Here is a 24,358-nt window from a genome sequence, read left to right on the forward strand (position 1 = left end):
TTGTCCCGTTTGGCCTCAGGAGGGGTGGTGGCAGGACTGGGGACTGGGCTGGCACAGCGGTGGGCCTTGTCCTGCTCATGGAGCTGGGGGCTCTCAGGGGGTGTGGGGGGTGGCGGGGCACCCTCAGGCCGTGGTGCCTCCTCCTCCATGTTGACGGTGTGCTCTGCATCCTCCATGATCTCCTGCAACAGCTTCCGCTTCTGGTACTCAGGGCCTGTGGAGAGAGGGATTGGTGGGAGGAGATGCCCTAGGGCTGGGGGGACATCCCACCACGTGTTGCCCAGCTGGGAAGAGCCAAAGGAGCAGGCAGGGAGCTCCAGATGAGGAAAAAGAAACAGTGAAAATCTGCAGCCCAGCTTTTTGTGGTCCCACAGATGGGTTATCTTGGGGCTAAAGAAGATCCAGCTGCCACCCAAAGTTTGTTTTGGTTTTGTTTTGGTTTTTTTAATGCCTGGGAAACTTGTACATGTGGCTTCCTTGGTGTCTAATAGCATGGCAACTTCACAAGTGATACTGCGGGTGCCCTGTCTCCTCAGGAAAGGCAGAGATCTTCAAATGATCTATCATTCCTTGTGATGGGAAAAACACATTTCTCGTGCACAGAGCAGGGCTGGCAGTTTCACAGCCTTCCTCTCTGCACTGAGCCTTGCAACAGCAGCAAAATCAGCAGCAAGGTTGAGTCACCTTGCTGCTTTGGCTTTGGCTTTCATTCTGGCCTCACCTGCCATGCTGACTTGTCAGCTCTTTACAACACTGCCCTCACTTCAATTACTCACTTATCATTAAAGCTTTACCTCTTATTAACCCTAGGCCATGTCTGCAAAGCAAATGGCAGCCCAGCTAGGGTCTGGGGAAGTCAGCTAGAGCCTGACACCGAAGATATCCATCATGCTGGGTGGCTGGCTGAGCAAAATCCACTCCATCCTTTGGAGTAACAACCCTGCACAGTGCCCTGTATGCTGTGACCTGCAAACAGCACCACAACACTCACAGCAAGTGAGAACAACAAGAGCATGCTCCTTATGGGCAGCATGAGGTTGCAAAGCAGCTTGTTTGAAAGCAAAGCACCTGCTTTTGGATGTGGCTTAGCCTCATTCTGCTGAATCCAAGTGATGCTGAGGGGTGCGGATGTACTACTGAACAGCACAGACCCTGCAGCCACACTGTCCTCAGATACCTCATGGTTCCTCCCATCGTCTCCTCCACCACAAGGACTAATGTAGACTTGTGCCTAGTTGGTAAATTGGGATTGGTGCTTCTTTCCCTCTAATGGTGTGATCTGCATGCTGCTGTCTCCTGCCCATGCAGGCAATGCCTCCACTCAGAGGGGTGGTGGGGAGAGAGGGCTGCTTTGCCCTGCCTGCACGCTCCTGTCAATCAGCAGGCGACCCATTCAGGGCCATTTATTTCTGGCTGCAAGTGGATTATTTAGAAGCTGTTTCAACAGTTGTTCAGACTCCTCAAAACAGCCTGCTTGCAGCTGCAGGCTCCTTGCTCTCTCCTGCTGCTTTCTTTTCATCCTGAATAATTCACACCAGAAAAACCCAACTGCCTGGAGGGCACTGCACAGCCTCAATTCTCCTCATGTCCCCATCCCACATCCACCTCCCAGCATGACATTTCAGCAAGGGCTTTGGCTTACCTCCTCTAAGATATTAAGACTGATATCCTAAATGAAAGTGAAGGTGAGGATTGCTGAACAGCATTGCCTGGTGCCATACCCAGGGACAGCAGGGGAAATGCAGCTGCTGAACACTGCCAGGGTCTCCTGGCTGTGCGACCAGCAGCTGCGACGCCTAGCAAAATCCAAGGGTGAACTTTTGTCTGTTTGTTTCTGGACAGTGCAGTCGTGCAAGAAGAGAAATTTCCCCTTGTTGTGCACTTAGGAAGTACAGAGATTTAAAAGAATCATAGAAGAAAAACATGCCTCAGCAGCCTACAAGGTCACTGAGAGAGGCCCAAGCAAAGCCCTACAGAAAAGTGGAAAGAAGATTCAGCACCCAAGGAGCCAGAAGTGGAGGCTAGGCTGCTTCAGGCACTTTGCAGAGATCATTTCAATTGTCTCATTCAGTTGCCATGGGTGGAAAAAATAATCTAGCTAGATGTCAAAAACCTCCCATCAGGAATTCCAGTTTCCTTTGCCTCTGTGCTATAAATACCCCAGTGTGCAAAGGGTGAATGTGGAGCAGTAAGTGGCAGCTGGGGAGCTTATGTCAGGATCAAGCGACGTTTAGCTATTGTTAAATGAAGTGCCACATGCTGGCTCACACCTGTGCTTGGGCATTGCAGTGTTTCCCCAGTCAAAGCGAGCTCCCTCCAGCACGGCATCTCCCCAGCTAGTAGGTGCAGGGCAAGGTGGGAATACAAGGAATTCAGGCAAATCTGCCAGCATGACTCTCCCCAGCCAAGTGTTGGGTATGAACCATTCCCCTTTCCCACTGCGTGCCTTGTGCTGGGGTGTAGTACTGTACACCCAGAGGCAACAAAGCACCAGAGCCGGAGCAGGTGGCAGGTCTGGACTAGATGACCTCCAGAGGTCCCTTCCAGCCCCTACCATCCTGAGATTCTGTGACTCCATGAGTCCCTGCTTGGCTCCTACCCCCAGTTTTGCTGCTGTGATGGTCCCTTGTGATCCTGCCTCAGCAGCCACTGGGCTGCTAGTTCCAGGTAATGCAGCCGAATGATAAGAAAAACAGGATTAAAATGTAGGCACTTGGATCCTCTTTTCTGCTCTGTTATCACCTTCCCTCTCTGGAAAGGAAAGCTTTCCAGGAGAATATAGCTCTAGCTAGCTTGGTCTAGGGAAAAGTAATGGCATTCACAATGCTCCTTCTAGTATTACACTTCCTATCTACTAATCCTCGGTGCTCAGTCTCATAGTGGGAACCTCCTAAGTGTTTTCCGAGCCACATAATCATCAGTGATGCTAATAAATAAATAGAAAACCGGGGAAAACAGTGTTTTGCATGAGCAAATTTCTTATAGGATATTACAGCCCCTAATTAGCTGAGTCTGATCATACCCTGGTGCAGTGTGGGGCCTCACAGAGTACGGTCTGTGAGTCAATGTGCAAAGCTGTTCCAAGAAAAAGCCACGAGGGATATATCGACAAGAGCACTGCAAATAGACCTGAGCTCGCTGCCTGCCCTGCCTGGCACTGGGAGGGCTTCATCCCTCGTGGAGAAACATGAGGGGAAGTTGAAGGACTGGGACATTTTCCTCCAGGCTATGGTAACATATTCCAACAGGTAATATAGCAGTGTAAGGAGGACGGCAAATCATCCAGCACAGATGGCCGGCTGAACATGCACGAAAAGATTTAGGATAGACAGAAAGACAACTTCTGGGGTCATAAAGCAGGTGAAGCATTTGAACAGATTCTCCAAGGAAATTGCAAAATCCCTCTTAGATGCCTCTGGTCCTACCTGGCTGGTAGAAGTCCGGGGAGAGCTCCCTGGCCATCATCCTGGCTATGCCCGATTCATTGTTAGCTGCCTGAGCAGCCTGCTCAGACCCTTCAGCCTTGGCTTTGGCGTGAGCTGTCCTGCAGAGAGAAGAGGGTACACTAGTGAGCACCATCTGAGCTGAGATCAGCCCAGCCTGAGCAGCAGACCCTGTCCAGGAACTACATGAAATCAGCCCCCCTGGCATAACACAGAACTCAGAGCCAAAAACCCCATACTTGAGGAGAAAATATCACATTTTCAGCAAGTAAGGGGCACAGATGCTTAAGGCTAAGGTGTAAAGGTCGCATTTAGCCACACAAGGGAACAGGGCAGGTGTATCTGCAAACACAAGCATGTTCATGTGTTGCAGAGAGGCAGCAGGTAGTGCAAAATAGGCTCGCCGCCGTGCTGCAAAGCACTGAAAACCTACCTCAGAGGAATGCCTAAAGCTTTTTTGCAGGCATCTTTGGAGCATAAAGCAACAGTAACGCGATGGCTGAACATTGCTGTGCTGTCACCAGCCTGAGCTGCTGCACCTCACCAGTGGCAGCATGCGCCTGCCCAGCACTCTGGACTTGTTTTATCCCAAATGTTTCTCCCATAGCTCTCCAGCAAACAGCACAGCTTGTCCAAGGAACTCCTTTACTAGCTGCAGTCTGAGGCGGCTGCTCTCGCCAGTGCTCAGAGCTATTGCCTCCCTTGCAGCTTGGCTCCCTGAGTCCTCTCCACCCCTTCCCAGCACATCTCCTCCTTGCTCTGTAGGGCTATAGGGCTACCAGAGTTACTTTGCTGGCCAGCTGTCATATTCCTCACATGCCTCAAGCTCAGGGCCCTGTGATCTTTACGCTAAAAGCAGGGCTGGCTTTACAGCCCAGCTGCTCACAGTCCGGGAAGGAGTTGACTTCAAACAGCAAAATTGCACCTTAAAAATAAGAGAGAGCGAAGCACCGTATATTCAGCTGCTTTGTTCCACTTGGGGCTTATGAAGAGCTGCTTTCCTCATGCTCTTGCTATCAAGTTTGCTGAGGCTTCCAATATCTCCCTTGCTGTACATAATGGAGCACACACTGGCTGCACATGCAAAACCAAATATTTTTGTGTGGAGAGTTAGATAAGCAGCTAGCAGCACTCAAACACCAAGTCACTATGAATTACAACCTTTAATGTGGTTTTATGGTGCCTGATGAGTCCTTTTCAGACTCAGGTTAGTATCTGGTCATCTTTTAGGACAAAAAATGAGGAACGATGCTGTTCTCATCCCTGCAGTGAAAATGCTACAAAGGAGTTTTTGGATCATCAGTCATGAAATCAGGATTAATTCTTTCCCATTAAACCGAGATGCAGTACGCAGACAAGACCAGCTTTAGTCTAAATACTCAACAGGTGCAATGAAAAGGAGATAGAAATGCTGTTCTGATACCCTTAGAAGTTAGATTATATATATATACACACACACACATATGTACACACACATACACATCATGAGTAGCTGCAGGGAAAGAATTAAACATAGGGCATTAATCCAGATTGATACAGGCAACAGTGTGACTTGATGGGGAACCAAAAATGCTGTTCAAGGTCCTGCAATAGAGGAGAGGGTGCAGAGCTCGGCCTGTCTCTCCCTGGGATGACATCCCACTCTGTTGGAGCCATGATTCATCTCCGTGCCCACACTCACACATTATCCCCCTGCTTTCTCCGCAGGCTGAGAGGCCTGGGATTGCTGTCATGCTTGGTCTTTTTATCCAAAATCATTATAGCTCCTGAAAAACCCAGAAACAAGACACGATGAGGCAGAAAACAGCAATTTTAAGCAGCTGCTCACAAGCAGGAGGTCTGAGGCAGCTCTGAACAGAGAAAGCACCTCCTTTTTTGGTAGCATATAATCAACGTGATTAATTCCACTATAATCTGGCAGGGATCAAGGGGGATGTTTCTGTGCTTGCCATGCCTGGGGGATCAGAGCGGGCTGGGCGCACTGCACATGGGGCACACAGCCTGCCCGGCGCCGGCAAGAAGCTTGTGAAGTTAGGATCCCACTCATCCTGGCAGGACGTGCTCAGACCCCTGGCTTTGTCCTGCTGCTTCCAGAGGACTGGATTCACCATACAGAGATAAAATTCTCCCTTTCAGCCACTCACTGAGCCAGGCAGAAGCTAACTCAGCCACTTCCCAGCTACACAACCAGCCAGCTGGCCCCAGCTGGGGGAGCAGCAGGCAGCACACCGGACAAGCAGGTAGATGCTTTCCTAAAGGTAACTTCCAAAAATGTAGCCTGGAAGGGGACTGGATGGAGGGTCTGCTCCCTCTGCTAGTAGGGACATAGCTGGACTCATGCTGACATGTTATCAAACAGGTGAGGGCAGCTCCCACATCTTCAGCTCGCTCCCAGTGACTGGGGCCACTGCAAGAGAACAGCCTAGGGGTTTTGGAGGTGACAAGGCAGTTCTGAATTATGCTTGCCTCCTGCTGGAGATTTCCTTTCCTCTAGAAAAGCCGCTGGATGCCACCAGGCTGCTGCATGGTTCTTGAGTACTGCAGTTCCTGGGGGCAAAGAGATGGTGAGGCCAGGAAGGCCCCAACCTGGGCTGCAGAAGCTGCAGCAAGGATGCTGCAGGTGCTGAGATGCTGAGCTGGCTGGGCTGAGCCATTTCTGTGGGACACCACAATCCCAAGGTTAGCAGGGCCCTACAGTGAGCTTTCCTGGGCACAGCTGGGCATGAGGTCAGGGAGGCCATGGGGCAGCTCTGGAACTCCACAGCAAGCCGAACAGCATGACTTTGGGGTCCCCCACTGCCCCGAGGATGTGAGCTGCACAGCAGCTTCACCTGGCTCCCTCACTCAGTTGCACACACCTTGTCACCCTGCCTCCAAAGTCATCCAGAAGCACTTGATATAGGGGTACCAAGATCAACGCAGCTGCAGCTTCAAATGTGTCAGCTCTGGCACACCACACGTCGGCTCTGTCAGCATCCTGGGGCAGCTGTGGCGCAAAGCAGAGCACTACTCTCCCCTGGCCAGGGGATGCTGATGCCCTGCACTAGGTCCCACCATCGCTGAGATCGTTCATTACAGCAGCAGACAGGTGATGAACATCTGGCTTACGGAGACATGGCGTGGTGTTTTAAGTACGTCTTCCCCAGTTTCCCTAGCTGCACTGTGCATCCCTGGGGCACGAAAAGAAGGCACTGCTGCTCGCGGCCCTCCAAAAAGCTGCACTGAGGGTTTAGTAACACCATGACAAAGTACAGAAGAAAGGGCCCAGCCATAACAATAACATCTAACTTGCCTAGAGTATTTCTGAAATAATTATTTATCTGCCGGGCTGGCAGTGCCTGGGAGCTCAACGCAGAGGAAAACTTGGCCTCGGCTGCAAAGCAGGAGAGCGCAGCACATGCAACTGGCAGCACAAAAGCCTCTCCCAGCCCATGGCCCAGGGTCTGCTGGATGCAGTGGTGAATAATATAAAGCTCACGAGGTTTGAGAGAGGCAGGAAGGTGTTCTTGGAAACTTAGACATGAAATACATAAGAAGAAAGATTTCTTCCAAGGTTAAGATCTGCTTAAAAGACAGAATCAACTTTTGCAAAAAGGAAAATGCTGGCCTTTCATGTTACGCATATAAGTTTGATGATTTTCAGGCAGCACTTGAATAAGGGCCACACTTTTTTATTTACTGCTGGTTGTGCTGTCAGCTCCCAGCCCCTCTGCAGAAAGCAGTCCATGCAAAAACCAGCATGGGCGAAAGTCTGGAGATAGGAAAGGAGAAGGTCAGGATGAAGCTGAAACAGAGGTCCATGGATTTTATAGCACCCAGCAGCAAAATTCAAAAGCCCCTTTTTAAAGCAGTGCTGGAAAACAAACCATGAACATTAACAATGTCCAACCAGGGGCAATAAACACAGAGAGGGTCCTTTACAAACCAACTCCAGTGCTTTTCATCCCAAGCAAGGCAGCACTGCCTGGGATGAGCACTTCCCAGTTTTACCCTGAGCCATCCCACCAGGCAGCGCCGTTAAAAATAGCTCTGGTGAATTCTTTGCAAGGAGGAGCAGCAGCCCCTCGCCAAGCCAAGGGAAGGTATGTGGGCAATGCTTGCAGCCCCCATCTCAGCCCGGCAGCACTGCCTGGACTGTGGTGGCAGCTCCAGGGCCACCTCATGCAGGGAGGCTTTGCACCCCAGCTGGACGGCTGGGAGAGGGAGGGTTAAATGCTGGTTTATTTGTTCCTCTGGCAGGGCTCTAATGCTGTAATTGTTTTTTGTACTCGTGCAGGACAGAGCACCCCTCCTGTCCTTCCTGGCCATCTCCCAGAAACATTGCCCGAATCATTCCTCCGACCGCTGCTAAAATCCCCTGTGGATATGCAAGCCGCAGCTGAGCACTGTGCTAACAGGTGAGCCCCAAAGCCGAGCCAGCATACCCGACTCTCTGTACAGTTTATACGGTTTTGCACATCCACATTGGATTAGACCATAAATGAGATTGGAATTAGCAGTGAATACTGCAAATACCAGACAGGGCTGGGGCACCTGCAGGTGCAGCGATGACCTTGCGGCTAGAAACAGGGGAAGAGCTTAGCTCTGCCCAAGCTATTGCACATTTGCTTATTAAGAAAACCCATTCAGCACTGTCCTTCCTTCTCTGTGGTGTCCCTCATCCCATAGGTTCAGCAAACTCTGAGGAAGGACCAATTGAACACCTCTTTCTTGCCATTCTCCACATAATAAGCTGCAAAAAGTCGTTAACTAAATAAAATTAATCAGTCCACTCTAGGAAGGAAGACTTCTGCTAAACTCCTCTCTCCTGGAAACTGGCTTTTCCTCCCCCAGCCAGATTCCTGCTCCAGTATCTAGCAGGAATAATTTTGTCCTTCTGAAGAAACTTAAGATAACAGTTTATCTTGGCAGGAATGTTTGCAGCACTCAAAAAGGATACAGGGAAAGCTCCAGAAGCACTTTTGCTGATGGCAACACGGTCCCTTCTGCATTCACATCATGAAGGGCAAGGACACATAGACCTGACCAACAGAGACGTGTTGGAGGTTGGACTAGATGACCTTTAGAGGTCCCTTCCAACACAAACCATTCTATAAGTCTATGCCCTGACCAGGACAGACACTTTCCAGCTTTCCACAGTCTTTGGATGTGTGTCACCTCTGTAGCTGTAGCATCCTTTTCTCCCCGCTCAGTCCCAATCCATCTCCGTTCAGTCCCAATCCATCTGCCTCCAGGCACATAGAGATACCAGCAAAGCTCTGCTACCCTCATTTGTCTGTAACCAGCCCATGGGACTGTTCAGTCCCATCTCTTGTGCCACTTTCCTGGACCATTTTCAAACTCATCTGTGTGTCCCATCCCATAGGTGTCCTGGGGGCCAGGTGTACCTTTTACCCTTCTTTTGCTCTTTTTGCTCCATCACTTGTGTGCACGTACCCACTCAGTTTAGACTCTGACATCCCTGGGGTGTGTGAGTCTTTACTGGTTTATATTATGAACTCTGCACCTGCAAGGTGTAATTGTGAATTAAGCATAAATCAACACAAATTGCCTCCTAAAGGAAATACCTCCATACTACTGTAAAAGAAATCCAAAATGAGAAACCATTCCAACCTTGAGAAACAGCTCTGTCCTCCAGCCTCCCTTTCCTAGCAGCCAGCTGAGGAGATGCCCCAGGCTTTTCACTCATGGTACCAGCACTCACACAGAAGTGGTGGCATTATGTACATGCCCAGGCTACTTAGCTGGATAAATTGGACCTTTTCTCCTTCCTTCCACAGAAAGGGCACGAACAGGCCATTCAGCCAGGAGTAAAGCATCCTTTTCTGTGCAGTGCTTCAAGAGCACAGGCCTGGCAGAGCTCCCTGCACCTAACAAACTCAGCAGGCATTAGCCTTTATGATTACTTGGTGAATTTTTAAAATACCAAAATGTTATCCTCAGCTGTAAATAGCTCAGAGCCACTTGCATCTTTCACCAAGGAATACTTCCCCTCGGAACAGTTAAAGTGATATTAATCTTACAGCAGACAGCCCTGCAGCTGTCTTCATTAAGACGACAACCTACGTGCCCCGGCCCTGCATATGGAAGATTTGCTCAATTAATCTCCACCGCCCTGATTGCCTTGTGAGCTGAGCAGGGCTGGGTGGCCAGCTCGCCGTCAGGGCTCACTTGTGCCAGCCCACATCGGAGTCCAGGGACTGTGACGAGCCGGCAGGACCACCACAGACCACAGCTGCTCTCCGTTTCCCCCACAGCCCTCAGATGCCAGCCGGCAGCTGTCAGAGCCGGCTCTAAATGGAGGGGTGCAAGCCAGGGCTTGCCAGCTCAAAGAGCTGCTGGCCACCAATGCAGCAGCACAGCCCTGGGGCCACTGTGTTGGTCCGGATGGGCAGAGCAGGCAGCTCCTCACCCTGTCAGAGACCATCCTGCTAGCACAGCCAGGCTGGAAGCAGCTTATGAGACCATCCAGAGAGATAGCCTTGGGGAAAAACAGGGGTTTGCAGCTGCCCACTGGGCTCCTTCCTCCTCCCCCTGGTTTTTAGGTCCGCTCTCCTTCGTGCTGCCCTGGGTGCAGATCAAGCAGAGTTCAGAGAAGTGAGTCTATCAGAGCAGTACAGTCTTAGGACTAGGCACAAATACCTATTATTTATTACAGGTTCCAACACAACATTACCAATGTAATGCTCAGATAATGCTCTGGGGACCCTTATTTAATTAACTACCACTGCTAGATCAAAGCAGCTGAGTTATCCCACCGATAAGAGCATCAGAATTTCTTTACAGCACACACACAATCAGGGTCTTGCAGCCTTTTGTCTCACGCATGCTCCTGCCTCCCTGCCTTTGCGTGCACAGAGCAGGCAGGGGCTGCTCCCTGCCCAGCCCTGGGAATGAATTCCCACTTCCACGAAAACACCAGGGCTGCAGTAGTCTTTTGTTTCAAGGGAGCCCAGCTTGACCCATGAGCTCCTGTCCCGCCCCAAGCTCTGCCAAATGGACAGCATTCGCAATCCAAGTGTGTTTTATCCAATTGACAGCCTCACCCGCAATGAAATGGGTCAGAAAGTACGTTTTCTGAGATTGTTGGTTTTTTCGAATAAAAATTTTAGCAACTTCTAACTCAAAAGTTTTTCAGATTTCAGCAACCCAAATTGAAAGAGTGAGGAACTGCACTATCTGTTTTGTGATATTTTTTCCCCAGTCAAAAAAAGAAAAGCAGGAATTTTTTTTTTTTTGAGGAAATGAAAGCAGGCAGATTTCTTAAAATATTGCATTTGGTCAGAAGCCCAATTATTCATCAACATTTAAGGCAGAAACATTATTCTCCCAGCTCCATAGTTCTCTTGAGATGACATTCATAGATTTGAAGTCCAGACGAAACAAGAGAGGGAGCAGGGAGCTGCGAAGGCTGCCAGTCCACTGCCTGGCTGCAGCACCCACATCCCCTATGTGTGCACCCAAAGCTGACGAGGGCACCCAGGCAGATGGGACACCAGGTCCCTCAAGTGCTCACAGGGTGGCTCAGCAAGCCTCACAGGAGCAAAACAACAAAAACGTGGACTCAGAAAGCCAACGGACTCTGGCTCGGCACCAGGATAAGCTGAAAAAAATGCAGCTCCTCCAGGAGAGAGGGTTTCTGTATCTCAGGATTTATATTTAAATTGGACATTTTACTTAAATATTTTTTAGTTTTCAAGATAAGCCTATTTCACATTCCACTGAGATGACAGTAACCTCTGAACAAAGCCTGATTGAATCAGATGATTTTAAAGCCCAGCTCCCTGCCAGCTGATTTCAAACATTTGGATGGGAGTCAAAGTCTTCCTACTCCACGCAGCAGCAGATCAATTGAATGAGAAGTTGCCATTTTCCACAGGCATTTTACAGATTAAACTCACACTTCGTTTTTCCTTTTCTGTGTTTGTAAGCTGTTGAGATAAGGATTTCCCTCGAGGTCAGACTGAACACCCCATTAATTAAAAAAGCCTGGCTGGCTGGCTGGCTGAGTCATATCCATTGCTGGGACTGATGTCCTGCCATCCCAACTCTGCTCCTCTTGAGGAGATCCCTGAAAGCCACAGCACTGGCTCGCGTCAACTCCAAAGACCCAAGAAGCCCCGGAGAAAGCTGCCCAACAGATGCTTTCTCCTTGGAGCTACTGGAAGTGTGTGCTCCCTCTTACCCTAATAGGGCATGAAAGTGCCTAAGGAAATTCATGTGAGGCGAGTAGAAAACAGATAAAGCTGTGTGCACCCTCCACTGTCGTCAAAATGCATCTCAGCGTAACAGGCACGGTGGGCCAAAAATGTGTCAGCGCTGGAGCTGCAGCCAGGCTGGGCTGGGGATGAGGCCATTCTGGGAAAGGGCCAAAGGAAAGTGGTGAAGACGTCCCACCATCACTCACTCCATGAAACCAAACCCCTCCAGCCTGCAAAACCCTGCATTGTGGGGGTCCCACAGCTGGGGCAGGTGTCTGATCCTGGTGCTGAACTCTAACCCTGGGACTCGCTGTCCCTATGGCTGCACGGTGCAGGAAAGGAGAGGGGCTCACCCAAACCCTGGCTCCAGCGGTCCAGATAGTGAGGGTAATCTAGGAGGGGTGAGCCCAAGGGCCTTTTGGGGTGGGACAGGGGGTAAGACAGGCAGTGCTTCTCCAGAGCTGGAGACTGGTGTTCTAGGGCAGCAAAACCACAAAAACCCATCCCAACCAAGCCCAAACCAGCCCTGCTCAGTCCTGATCACAAAGCTGTAAAGACCAAGCCCTGACTTTTGGACAGGACCTTGGTGTCCCCCATCTACAAGATGCGAGTGATACAAAGTCCCCAAGCTCCTGATCCAGGGCGCGGGGAGGCTCGGGTGGAAGTATTCCTCCTAACCAGACCATGCATGATGACAACACAGCTCCATGGCAGAGGACAGCCTGTGGTGGTCTCACTCCAAGAGCTCTGAGCGAAACCCAAGCTGAAATGACCCTGATCATGGTGGCACACGCCAGGCAGGTTCCCTCCTCACTGCCACCACAGAGGGTTATCCTGGACACTGATCTCAGTTTGTGCTCACAAGCCATGCAGAGGAGGTCACGCCTGCTCGAGAGCTGCAAAGGGAAAAGGTCTTTATTTGCCTGGTTTCATCAGAAGGAGTGAGTGCTGCTGGCACCAGTGCTGCACAGAAAGCAGGAGAGTCACAGCCCTGGGCTTCGGTTGGTGTGGAAATAGATGCCAGTGACTGGGTTTCTATTAACCAAGAGTGAATTAAACAACATTATCCTCTTTATAAACACACTGAGCTCTGTGAGAAACGTCTTTGCTGGGAGAGCAGGACTAAGGAGCATCCCCTCACCACTGTGTCCTGGCATCCAGCTACAGCAAGAGCCACGACTGCCCTCATTTCTCCCTGCCCACGTGTGTGCTGGCTCCCTCCTGCAGAAGTGGTGAAATGCTGTGCCTCGCCAAAGAGGTGCATTGGGAAGACATCACTTTGGTTGCCCAACTTCCAACCCCTAAGAGCGCCGGGGATGAGGGCAGGAGCTCACCAGAGCAGAGTCATGCCAAATAAAGCACCTTATCAGCGTAAGCACATGGTCGAGCTCCAGCAACGTGGGCTGCCACGGGCCTTGGCTCTCAGCTGTCGTGCTCGGGCAGCGCTGATAAAGCCCTGCTCTGCCTGCCCTTATTTAGTCAGGAGGCTCTGCTGACTCCAGGGATTTTAGGATGTCATTTGCACCACACAGGCGCGTTCCCCGAGGAGACACTCGCTGCTGCCTGGCCACACAGCCTGGAAATGCTGAGCACAGGAAGACGGCACTGCCGGGAATGCAGCCGGGCAGGGGAGGTTCGGAAAGTGATACGGGAACCGTTAAGCACTCTTGTTATTTGAAGGAAGAGTGAAGATGTGCTCCAAAGACACGGGTATGGACAGAAAAACAACTTAAGCTTCAAAAGCAGGCAACAGCTCACACTATGAATGATGCCCACGTGTCATTGCCCGAGAAGCCACACCGATGCAATTTCCAATGCCAAGTGCTCACCGCAGCTCTGCGGTACTTTAACACAGCCCAGGCTCACTCTGATGAGTAAACACTACATTAACAGAAATTAATGCCTAACGTTTCAGAACGCAGTTAAGAAATTCTTACAGATATCTATCCAGGCAGAACTATTGCAGGATCTCTATTGATATTACATTAAAACCAAAAATAAATTCAAAGTGTATTCATTTTCAGTTGTACCCTCCAGGCTTAAAACACCAAACTACACAGAGGCTTCAGGGTCAGAAGCAAACAGGTGACGCGCAGCAACCATTCTTGCTTCTTACACCTTGCTTTCCTATTGATCCCATGACATCTGGCAGATAGATCTGAGCTGTCATTAACAGGGGACACACCCATCAAACGATCTCAGAGCATGGCCAGACCCGTGCCTTGCAGGATGCACGGCCAAGTCCCTCCCTTGATTTTGGTCCAAGTCACTGGGAAGCACAACCCTGTGCAGAGGCAAACCATGGCAGATGTCACTGCAGCGGGATGGAGGTGGGATATGCAGTAGTTACACTCGACACTGCCGACAGACCTGCCTGGTGTTTATGCCCAATGTCTGAGCAGTACCAAGGGGCTTTGCCTGGGGTGAGGGAGCAGCTAGCTGAGCTGGGATGGGCTGTTCAGGACAGCCTGACCCCGTGTCAAGTAATTTTCACTAAAATAACAAAAAAAAAATAAAAAAAGAATAGCTGTTCCCTCAGCCAGTGGTGAGGTGATGCCAGCTCTGTCCTCAGCCTCTTGCACAACAGGGAAAGCAGCTGGATTGCTGACCTGGGAAGATTCGGGAGGGAGCTGAGGAGGCCAGGGCAGTGCCACTTGGACAGGACAGGCAGCGGGGCAGGCAATGGCTGGCACTGCCTGCAGCACAGGCCGGAACAGCCAAACTGAGCAGACAGGACAGGAGCTGCAAAGCAGCCCAAGCCCTCAGACACCCTTGCAGCAGAGTGTGGGATGAGGAAGGTTTGCTGACCACGGCTGAGCATCATCCCTGAATGTCACTGCTCTCCTGTCCACCTCCGCAGGGCAGTTCACAGGCAGGGAGGGCACCCATCAGCTCTGCCCACGCACCCCAGAGCTCAGGCACATGCCTGGGATTCCTGCAGTGCAACTGGCCGAGGCAGCTTCCAGTGCTTCAGCTTGTTTTCCTCAAGATTTCTGTGCCTTAAAGAGCCTTTTATGGTGCAGAAGAGTGAAATCTGGTCTCCTCCAGACGTTTCACCACCAGGCAGCAGCAGGCTGGATGTGAAGGTCATTTATCTCTGCAAGGGGCTCCCCCAAATGCCAGAAGCAAATGAAACTCAAACATCTGTATGCAACAGCACAGGTGCACAGAGTTCATCAGGCATCTGCACAGCCTGGCTGCTGTGTCCTGCTAATTAGTTCCTAGGAATAATCTCATATACAGATGGGCCACATCTTCCCCTAAAAAAAGGGCTACATTCATGTAGCCTCAAAGACATTTATTTTGGTAAGGCACACACCGCCATCCGAGGAGCAATACAAATGCTCCATCTAGAATACGTCACCTCATAGTTACAAGCCAGGGTGATGCTAATGAAAAACAATAATTGTTTTTCACAATCTGCCAACAATTACTCTCTGTCCTGCACGTGGAAACTGAGGCAAGGTTCAAGGCCAAATAGAAAGTCTGTGGCAGAGCTGAGATTTAACTTAAGGAGCCTCTAAAAAATTATCTATAATTACTTCTAGCCCTAAAGCTGAGCTGAAAGGAAGAAAAAGGAGAGCACGGGTTGGATTTTCAAAAGGCAGCAAGTAGAGAGAATGTCTCAGGAATAAACACTGATGGAAATGGTGAGTTACAGTTCACAGGATGGAGGAGCCTGAATTTCCCTCCTTGGAGCGGCTCCAGCTCAGCTGCAGGCAGCATCGCAGGAATGGGACCTGAGGCACGGCACTGCCGGGAGAGCTGCATCCTCTACCCCTGCCACAACAGCCGCACCATTGCAGGGTCTGTGAGGGGAGGACTCCCTGGAGGACCCAGCTTTTATTTCCTCCATCTCCGAGGTTTCCTTAATAGGAAATTATTCTCCAGCCACACTGGGGAGGGATGCAGTCCCTGGCCAGGGCAGCGGGCACATTCCAGCCCCTGATGGAAAACACTGCAGAGCCGCTTTTGATCCAAAGTGTAAATAGTGTATAATAAAAAGAGGTTTGTGTAAACCAGCCAAGCTCTTGGGGAGCAGCTTTCACAGCTCCAGCCTCCTTATTTACAGGCACCCAGTGTCACAGCAGCACGCTTTCCCCAGGCATGGTGAAGCTGGTGTTGAGCTGAGCCTGCTGTGCCAGGAGGCTCTGGCAGGCTCCACACCATCCCAGCCTGTTATTTTTATCCTCACTGGCCCTGCACAGCATTTCACTTGCAATCCCAATGGTTTTTCTCTGCTGGTCTCCGAGGCAACTACATTTTACTAAAAAAACAATCACACTCCCCACAAAACTTTGGAGCAGAAACAGCCGCTGGGAGAGTACAGCCGGGGTTTCTCGGAGGGGAGGGATGGGGTTTGGGAACAGGCTCCCTCCTCCCATATCTGCTTTATAATGAAATGACTGATAATTAAACAGCACTAAAAAGGAGCAAGGCAGGACAGCCCTGGAGTCCCAGCCACTGCCCAGCCACTGAGCAAAGCCTGTGTGGGGCAAGATTTCAATGGAGAGGCAAGGTAGAACCTCGAGGGCTGTCACAACCACGTTTCCCAGAGGAAGAGGAGAGGAGTGAAGGCTCTGACCCTGTCTAACGATCTCCAGTCTCTGTCAGGCTGGCTCAGAGACCGTCAGGATCGCTGCAGGAGGAGAACCATGCTGCCAGCACTGCTGGGATGCCGGCAGGGACGTGAGCAGGTTTTCCCCTGCCTTTCCCAGGCAGACCCCAGAGCCCCTCTTTTTTCTCCTTTCCTCCACCCTGAGAGTGACAACGCAGCAATTAGCACTTTCTTCTCCTGCTAATTTCTAACTCAGATAATTCTAAGCTGAGCTCACCTCTCTGGTCCCAACATACCAGGTGGTGTTGGGGCAGCACAGTGCCCGGCCATGCCCACGCATCTGCTGGCACAAGGGACACTGATGCAACAAGACACTGCCACGTGCTCCTGTGGCACGCAACGCCGGGCACACTGCCACTCACTCGCTACCACCCCTGGGTTCTGGCCAGGGCAAACTGTGGGGACAAAAGGGAACAAACCTGGCTGAGCCCTCCCCATGTCCTCCTTTCCCAGCATCCTCAAGCATCATGGGCTGTGGGGTCAGGCTAAGTACCATGGGATCTGGCTCAGCAATCCAGCGTGGGCTCAGTCGCCTACCCTGGCTCTAGCTGCTGCCTTCCTCATGGCAGAAACATTGATGCAAAACCTGGCCGAGGGCAGCTGGCTCTCGGGGACAGATGGGGAAGGCAGCCCCCTCCTCAGTTTAGTACCTGCTGTACATCCTGCCTCCCAGTCCACGGCATCACAGCAGAGCAGTGCTTCTCCCAGTGAGCTCATTACACCAAGCCACTAAAATTAAGCAACAACCCCAATGCAGCCCATAAACTCTCCACAAAGCCACACTGGGGTCTCCTCTGGGACTGAGCCATTCTCTGCTGCAGACCCAATTTGTCTGGGACACGTCCTGCTGGCTGCTGCTGAGTCTGCTGGATTTACCACAGCCAAACCCCACTATTTGTCATCCTGTCCCATCAATGACACGCAGCGACTTTGGCAGCCTGGTATAGCACCTGGGTGCTCACCATTCCACGAGCATCTGTGCTGGTCACTGGCTGGACCAGGTCCACAGGTGGACAGGAGAGAGGGCGAGAAGGAAGACAGGTCCTGAACAGCCCTGAGCCGCTGTGCAGGCCCTTGTGCTCGCTTTGCCAGCATTTTGTAAAAAGGATTAAACAGAAATTGTGAGGAGCCACATTTGACCCCACCACCTGTGGGATAAGGACCATCTTCATCGAGACCTGTGTGTTGGAGCCCTGGGTGCTTACCTGGATGCTGCGATCTCCGACTTCTGCCGGGCAATGGCTGCAGCCCTCTGAGCTCCCTCCACACTCCTGTCCACCTTCTGCCGGATCTTGGCACTCTTGAGGGGTATCACGCGCTTCTTCATGCCCTTGACAAGGACATTGTGGCGGTACTTGCCCTCCTCCTTCTTGCCGTCGGGCAGCGTGGTAAAAAAATTGTCCAGCCACTCACCCTCATACTTCAGCCCGCTGGAGCGCTCACTGATGCCAAAGCCAGCGCGCTTGTCGTTCTTCCACTCACCCATGTAGGTCTCCGTGGTGGTGGCATCGATGTCAGACTCAAACGGGGGGAACTCTTCACCCTCGGCACCCTCGCCCAGGCTGACAGTGGAGGTGGCATCACTGGCGGCCGAACTGATCCCGCTCTCGCTCTTGAGGAAGCTGACGCGGCTCTTCTGGCTGGCCAGGGATGACTTGGACTCGGACTTCTTCAGCTTCCCCAGCAAAGAGCCCCTGCGGAAGAGCCCCCCCTTCTTGGGCTTCCCGGCCTCCGCCTCTGCGTAGAGACTGAGGGCGAAGCCCCCACGGGTGATGGTGGGCGAGAGAGGCAGGCTCTCGGGGTTGGCGGCGGGGGAGTCCTGCTGCGGCAGGGTGCCATTGCTGTGCTCGCTCCGCAGGGAGGAGAGGGAGGTGCGCAGTGGGGAGCGGACCACGGAGGCCATGCCGTAGGGCACACTCTGCCGCACGCCGTAGCCGTGCCGCATGCCGTTGGTGAACTGGCCCTGGTACGTGCCTGTGGAATAGAAGAGGGACGGGGTGAAGAAGCAGCTCACTGCTGGGTGAGACAGCAAAGGCAGGGGAATTGCAGGTCAACGCTGCCCTGAAGTGGCCATACCCACCTTCCCTCCGAGAGAGGAACCCCAGCCCCACCAGTGCTTACTCAAATGCAAAAGCAGCAGTGGGCAGAGGACACAAACCTGAAAGCCACTGCTTGGAGGTGACAGCTCATCAGAAAGGGGCTGGGGCACCAGGGGACACTGGTGCAAGGTGAAAGCCACTTAACAGATAGGGTCTGGATTTGCATCCAGAACAAGAAGCAGGAGGCAGCCCCTCGGAGCTAGAGTTTGGGTTGTGCTGAGGGCTACAGCAGCCCCAGCAGACATGCGAGCTGTGGTGGCACAGCTCTCCTTGGCTCAGTGACAGCCCCTATCAGCCTGTTCTGCAGTTTGTCATTCACAGGCTGCCAGGACCGGCTCTGGACCCCCAAGACAGGCACATGGCCATTGCATGGGCTGCCCTGGTACCTGCAGCCACATCAGCTTGGCCCTGACACACACCTTGTCCCTGGTACCACAACCAAGGTCTGTGTTACACTGCACAAAGGAAAACATGCAAAAATGAGAGGAGTGCAGCAGCTCTGTGTGGGGCTCCCCTAGCTCTGCCCCACCACACTCCTCCAGACCCAGCTCAAGATGGCAAATGGTGCCTTATGATGGAGGACACAGAGAACATAGTGTTCACCATGGCAGGGCTGCACCTTGGGTACAGGACTTTGTTAAGACCCAGAAGAACCTTGTCAGCAACATCCTGAAGGACTGGAAAAAGCACATTGCTCCTCTCCAGATCCCTTCCAGGTCTGCACCTCTGCAGGTTCCTGAAGTGTGAACTGGAGACCACAGCTCTGATGATGGGATGGGATGGGATGGGATACCTCCCCAGCCTGGCTCTCCTCACTCTGAAACTGGCAAACCACCCAAAACAAGAGCAGCACCCAGCTCTGCTCCTGGCATTACAGGACCTGCACACCTTGCCCCAGCCCAGCACCCCGCAGGGCAGAGGCCGCCAGCAGCCTCCACTCCAGGGTGCAGGCAGAGGGGGCTGGGGGAGCACCAACGCCCTTGGCAAGTCCACTCCATTCCTTCACTCTCCCAGGTGCTGCTTCACGCAAGTGAAGGGCCTATCATGCTAGGGGCATTTTCACAGACATCTGTCCTAAACCTGGTTTTCATTAAGCAGTGGCCTGCCAGGAGGCAGCAAATTTGGGGAGAACAAGCACTCCCAGGTTCCCAGGGACGCTCAGCAGGGCCAGGATGAGACAGAAGGGGGTGGTCTATCTTCAAGGCAGTCATCTTTCTCCTCAGACACCATTCCTGAGGCCAGGGATGACCCCGCTCCCCAGGGAGCAAATCCAGATCCTTCTTTGGCGATAGCGGGAGTGCATATTTTACAGTATTCCAGGCTACTTCTGCAGCATAATCTTTACTCCCAAGCTTCAGGTTTCGTTGAAATCCTCTTTGGACCCGCCTGTGGGGTATTAACTTACAGCACTGGGGGCCAGGAAAGACAAGAAGTCCCCGAGCAAGCAGCAGCTGCTGCCCTGGGGTGAGCCACCCCCCCGACAGACCCTGCCCACCCCACAGCACACAGGATTTTGGGCTCCCTGCAAACACTGGGTCTCTCCTACCAAAAAAAGTAAGGGTTCAGATAGAGCAGAGCACCTGTGGGCTGTGGCCAGCCATGGGGAGCAGTGAGCCAGAGCTCGAAGCTCCATGAGGAAAAATAAGGTGGGCAGTGCGAGTTAAGGGTCCAGGCATAAGCAGGAAGCCAAGGACCATCGCTGGAGATGCCCAGGTATCTGGGCATGTTCCTCACTGTGTTCCCAATTATCTCTCTGCAAAATGGTGATGAGTCTTCCTCACACAAAATGAAGTTTTGGACACCCCCATATTGCCCCCACATCCCTCCCCACCGAGAGCTGGTGAGGTCAGTGCTCAATCCCTGTCAGTGAGCAAGACTGACACACGATCGGGGTGACATTGGAGACCTCCTGGGATGGGACAACCTCACACACAGCAGACTGCAGCTGAGAGTGCTGCTGGAAGAGGAACTCTGGAAAAGTCTCACAGGTTTAAAGGGGCTCAGCTGCTCCTCGGGGGCCAGGTTGGAGCAGCCACTGCCCTCCAGCAAGTCCTCGACCTCCTTCGTCCCCCCAAGCAGCACCAGGGACACCTGCATGGGAAAAGCCACACGGAACAGTGGGTCTTCACGGAGCAGAGCCTGGGGTGCCACTTCTTGGGGACACATGTGCCTGCCCTCAGCACAAGGTTTGACACCAGCTCCTCACACTGGTCTCAGCTATGTAGTGTGACCAAACCTACCAACCCCGCCTGGCTTAATGGAGGGCACCAACACTGCTGCCCGCAGCTGCCCAACCAACGCAGGGGCGAGTGGGCACTGCCATGTCCCTGTCATGCTGCAATTCAGTCCCTGGCTGAGGTTTCGTGCCAGGGCAGAGCCACAGAGCACCCCTGGAGTGGAGCCAGAGTCTGCTGAGAGCAGCTGGAGTGGTCGGCGGCCACGCATCAGGGCACACAGGGTTTAAGCGGAGCCAAGCTCACCAACACGGACCAGTGCAGCCCATTCTAGAGAGAACAGGGCTGTGCAAACCCCCACACGTGGTCGCTGAGCAGGGCTGTATATCCTTGAGCCATCGCTACTCCCTGAATGTCAAAGCAGCCTGGGCAAGGGGCTACAGGCAGGACACAAAGCTGACAGCTGGGCAGCCATGTGCTCATACACACCTGAGGTTCTACAAAAAAATAACTTAAAAAGCAGTGGTTGTGAAAAAACCTCTCAATTTAGGATGAAAATGGGTCAGTCACACTTCCGTGTTGCCCCAGCCCTATCTGATTTACCAGGGCAGTGGGACAAAGTCACCTAACACCATCAAGTTGTGATTATTGAGGGACAGGACCCCAATAATCCTTTATTGCCTGCATTTTCTCTTGTGATAATAACAAAAACCCCACCGTTTCCTCTGCAACCCACAGGTACGCAGTTCATCACCTCAATCATCCCCAGCCAACACAGGGGTGGGGGGCCTGTCTGGGTATCTTCATTGCATGGGAAGGACTAAATTCTGGTCTTGATGAAAACTGTATCCCTGCAGCCTTCACCTCCAAACACACTGACAGGGTGGTAGCACCCCCTGTTTCACCCTGGCAGCAGGTTGGGGTGGTGCCCAGCTGCATCCAAGGTGAAAGCCTCAGCTCTTGGTGCACACCCAAAGCCCGCTGTCAGCAGCATCACATCTCCCCTTCCCAGCCCGCCTCTGAGCTCTAGTATAATTAGTGATGAATGTAAATAATACAAACAAAGAGGTAAATAATGCAAACAACTCAAACCATATCACTGCCCTACTATCATCTGCTGTTACCCAGATAGTGTGATGACAGATGTGTTATAAGAGCTCAGTGTAAGAGGCCAGGGCCATTAATTCAATGCCCAGCACCACGTGCAAAACAGGCCAGCAAAAAACTAGTGCTTCTTTTTGGTGCCAACAGTATTTTCTGATTGTTTCCACTGGAAAAGAAAGACAGAAGAAAACCAGAGAGGAAAAAGTAAATTCACAGGATTCATTCATGGGTCAAATCCAGGCATGCAGGAGCTTTGCTACAGAGGCATCAGACACAAACCAGCACCATTGCAGCTCCCTCCAGAGCCCATTCCTAAGTCTCATGGATGCTGCTCCTTCTGCCCTGTCCCAGGCCCCTTCCCACTGCGCTTTCCCTGCCCCGGGCACCCAAGGAGTTGGCACTGCTCCATATCACCCCATTTCATCTCTCCCACTAAAGCACGCTTCTGCATCTCTTTTCCCCTTTCTTGTGGTCGCTGAATGGTCTAATTGTTTCCACACGCAGTTAACTGACACCACTGCTTTCTCTTAGCACCCTAGGGACTCAATTGCAGTGTCAAAAAGAAGTTGGTTTCAGGCCTCTTCAATTGCAGGTGAGTTTCCACCCCCCCCCTTTATATAAACAGTTGTTTGTACAGCAAAGCCTAGTTTTGGGCCCAGATCCTGCATATGCAGCACGGTTCTGCATTACCAGCAAGATTTTTTTCTACAGTGACATTTGACTGGGTCAAGCACTCGGAGTCAAAAGCACTAAAGTATCTAAAAAATTGAGGCCTTCCTTACAGCAGAGACAAAACTTAGACGTGGAAGCCAAAGAACTACGTGTTTGCCCATAGCTTAGGCTGCAAAACGATGAGTTCCTTCATGCTCTGCCTTCCACAACCACAGTCACTGTCCACGTCCTGCCCCTAACAAAGGGCTCTGAGCTCTTTCCTGGTGACAGCAGCGATACGCATACATTCAGCTTAGATACCCCAAGGAAATATATCATCATGTTACTGTCTCTGCCCAGCCACACTAGGAGCCCTGAGCCCCATGGCTGATTTCAATCAACATTACAGAAGGTGAGCTTCAGCCATCAGTCTCCCATAGTTTTCACAAAAATGGACTCTTGGTAGCAGAGAAAAAAGCAAACTACCCACACAATGTCTGGGCTAAACCATACCATGAATCCACTTCTGATTAGGCATCAAAAGTCTATACCTGCTTTCCAAAAGCTTCACTGCAGATTTGGGCTTTATTTAGCCACCACCCTCAGCTAGCCACAAGATAAAATATACTTACAGGGTTGTCTGTGATTTGTAAGTATATTTTAAAGTTGTTACGTGTGTGTATATACATATATATGCACACACAAAAAATATATAAAAAGTTAATTTAAAGTCTATTTTAAAACATTAGAATTAGCTACATCCCTCTGAAATCCATAGGCAGCCCGGCCATGACCTAAAGCTTTTAATGACCTGGCAAGAGCCGCACGTTCCCAGGGCCCTCTTCCTCCCGTGGGTAGCTTCCAGGGGGCTTGGGAATCATGTCCCCTACTCAAGGGACAGCAGATTTCCAAAGTCTTTCCAGATGTTAATCTCAGCAACCTCAAATTCAAACATTACCAGGTCCAATTAGTGGCCTGGCCAAATGCGGATCTTGCAGACCGTTACTGTGTACAAGTGAGGAGACAAAACAGGAGTGGGTCGCGCAAGTCGTACACACATGATGCTGGCTGGTGATTCCCAGCCTGGCTTTGGATGCAGCTTTCTACACATTCCCAAGTCGTCACAGAAGCTCACGTATTGAACAAATGGCTGGGACCAGGCAAGATGTGATGGTCTAACGCAAGGAGAGACACTGGGCACCAGGGTGCAGCACTCATGACCTGGGTCTTGGGGGCTCAGCTCAGTGCTGCCCAAGGTGGCTTTGGCCAGGCACATTTTCATGGATCAGGGCTAAACTGCCAACCTCGTGCAGCACCAGGGATCACACAGACGGCATGTTCTTGGGTGCGGGACAACACCCTGGGGAGCAGCATGCTGACAGAAGCACTATATTATGTATCTTTACAGGAGAAAATCCTGACTCATCTTTCTCCCTCTTCTGTCCCAAGTTTCCAGCCCAAGATCTAATCAAATTCAAACTCCTACATCAAGTTTTGTCTCTTGAAATTCTCTACAACATTAACTCAAAACCCAGTCGCCCTGCACCCTTAGAAGACGCATTTTATGAAGCAGCGAGGAAGCGGCCATGCAGATCCACTGGAGACCTTTTGATTTCCAGATTGAAATTCCCAACGGCAGCCATTGATGACAGTTACTTGGTCACTGCTTGCTACTCACCAGAACACACCTTACACCCAACCTACGCACCTTACGGCCACATGTGAAGTTTCTGCAGTGCACACAGATGTGTTACCCTGAACTCTCGCTGCTGTGGTACAAGCTGCACAGCTCAGTGTTTAACCATTCTGTGACCACGGGGCAGAGTTGGGACAGAGTTTAAGGAGCCAGAGGGCTGAATCAGTTCATGTCTGTACTTACAATCTCAAAGGGCGCAAACAAAATCAATCAACTTCACGACTATAATCCCAGGCTTAAAGTTAGCTACATACCTACGCAACTCATTGAGAAATACGCACGTAAAAGCATAACTGTGACAGCAGTCTTGAATTAGTCCATTTTTCTAATCTCTATTAATCCAATACAGAATCACAGAATCTCAGGAGTTGG

The 24,358-nt window shown here is 51.5% G+C and overlaps 1 protein-coding gene across 1 annotated transcript in view; it reads right to left on the reverse strand.

Moving 5' to 3' along the window:
- LOC104536286 (junctophilin-2-like) overlaps positions 1–18,231 on the reverse strand; it is a 19,888-nt gene extending 1,657 nt beyond the window's left edge. Inside the window, exons 1-3 of the mRNA XM_010178851.1 lie at positions 17,468–18,231; positions 3,426–3,544; positions 66–214 (exon numbers count right to left, since the gene is read on the reverse strand). Of these exons, the coding sequence (XP_010177153.1) occupies positions 66–214; positions 3,426–3,544; positions 17,468–18,207 (1,008 nt within the window). The 5' untranslated portion in view covers positions 18,208–18,231. The remainder of the gene's footprint in view (positions 1–65; positions 215–3,425; positions 3,545–17,467) is intronic.
- Positions 18,232–24,358: the final 6,127 nt, after the last annotated feature.

Source organism: Mesitornis unicolor, unplaced genomic scaffold (assembly GCF_000695765.1).
Source record: "Mesitornis unicolor isolate BGI_N332 unplaced genomic scaffold, ASM69576v1 scaffold41562, whole genome shotgun sequence".
In the NCBI taxonomy this organism is placed as follows: Eukaryota; Metazoa; Chordata; class Aves; order Mesitornithiformes; family Mesitornithidae; genus Mesitornis; species Mesitornis unicolor.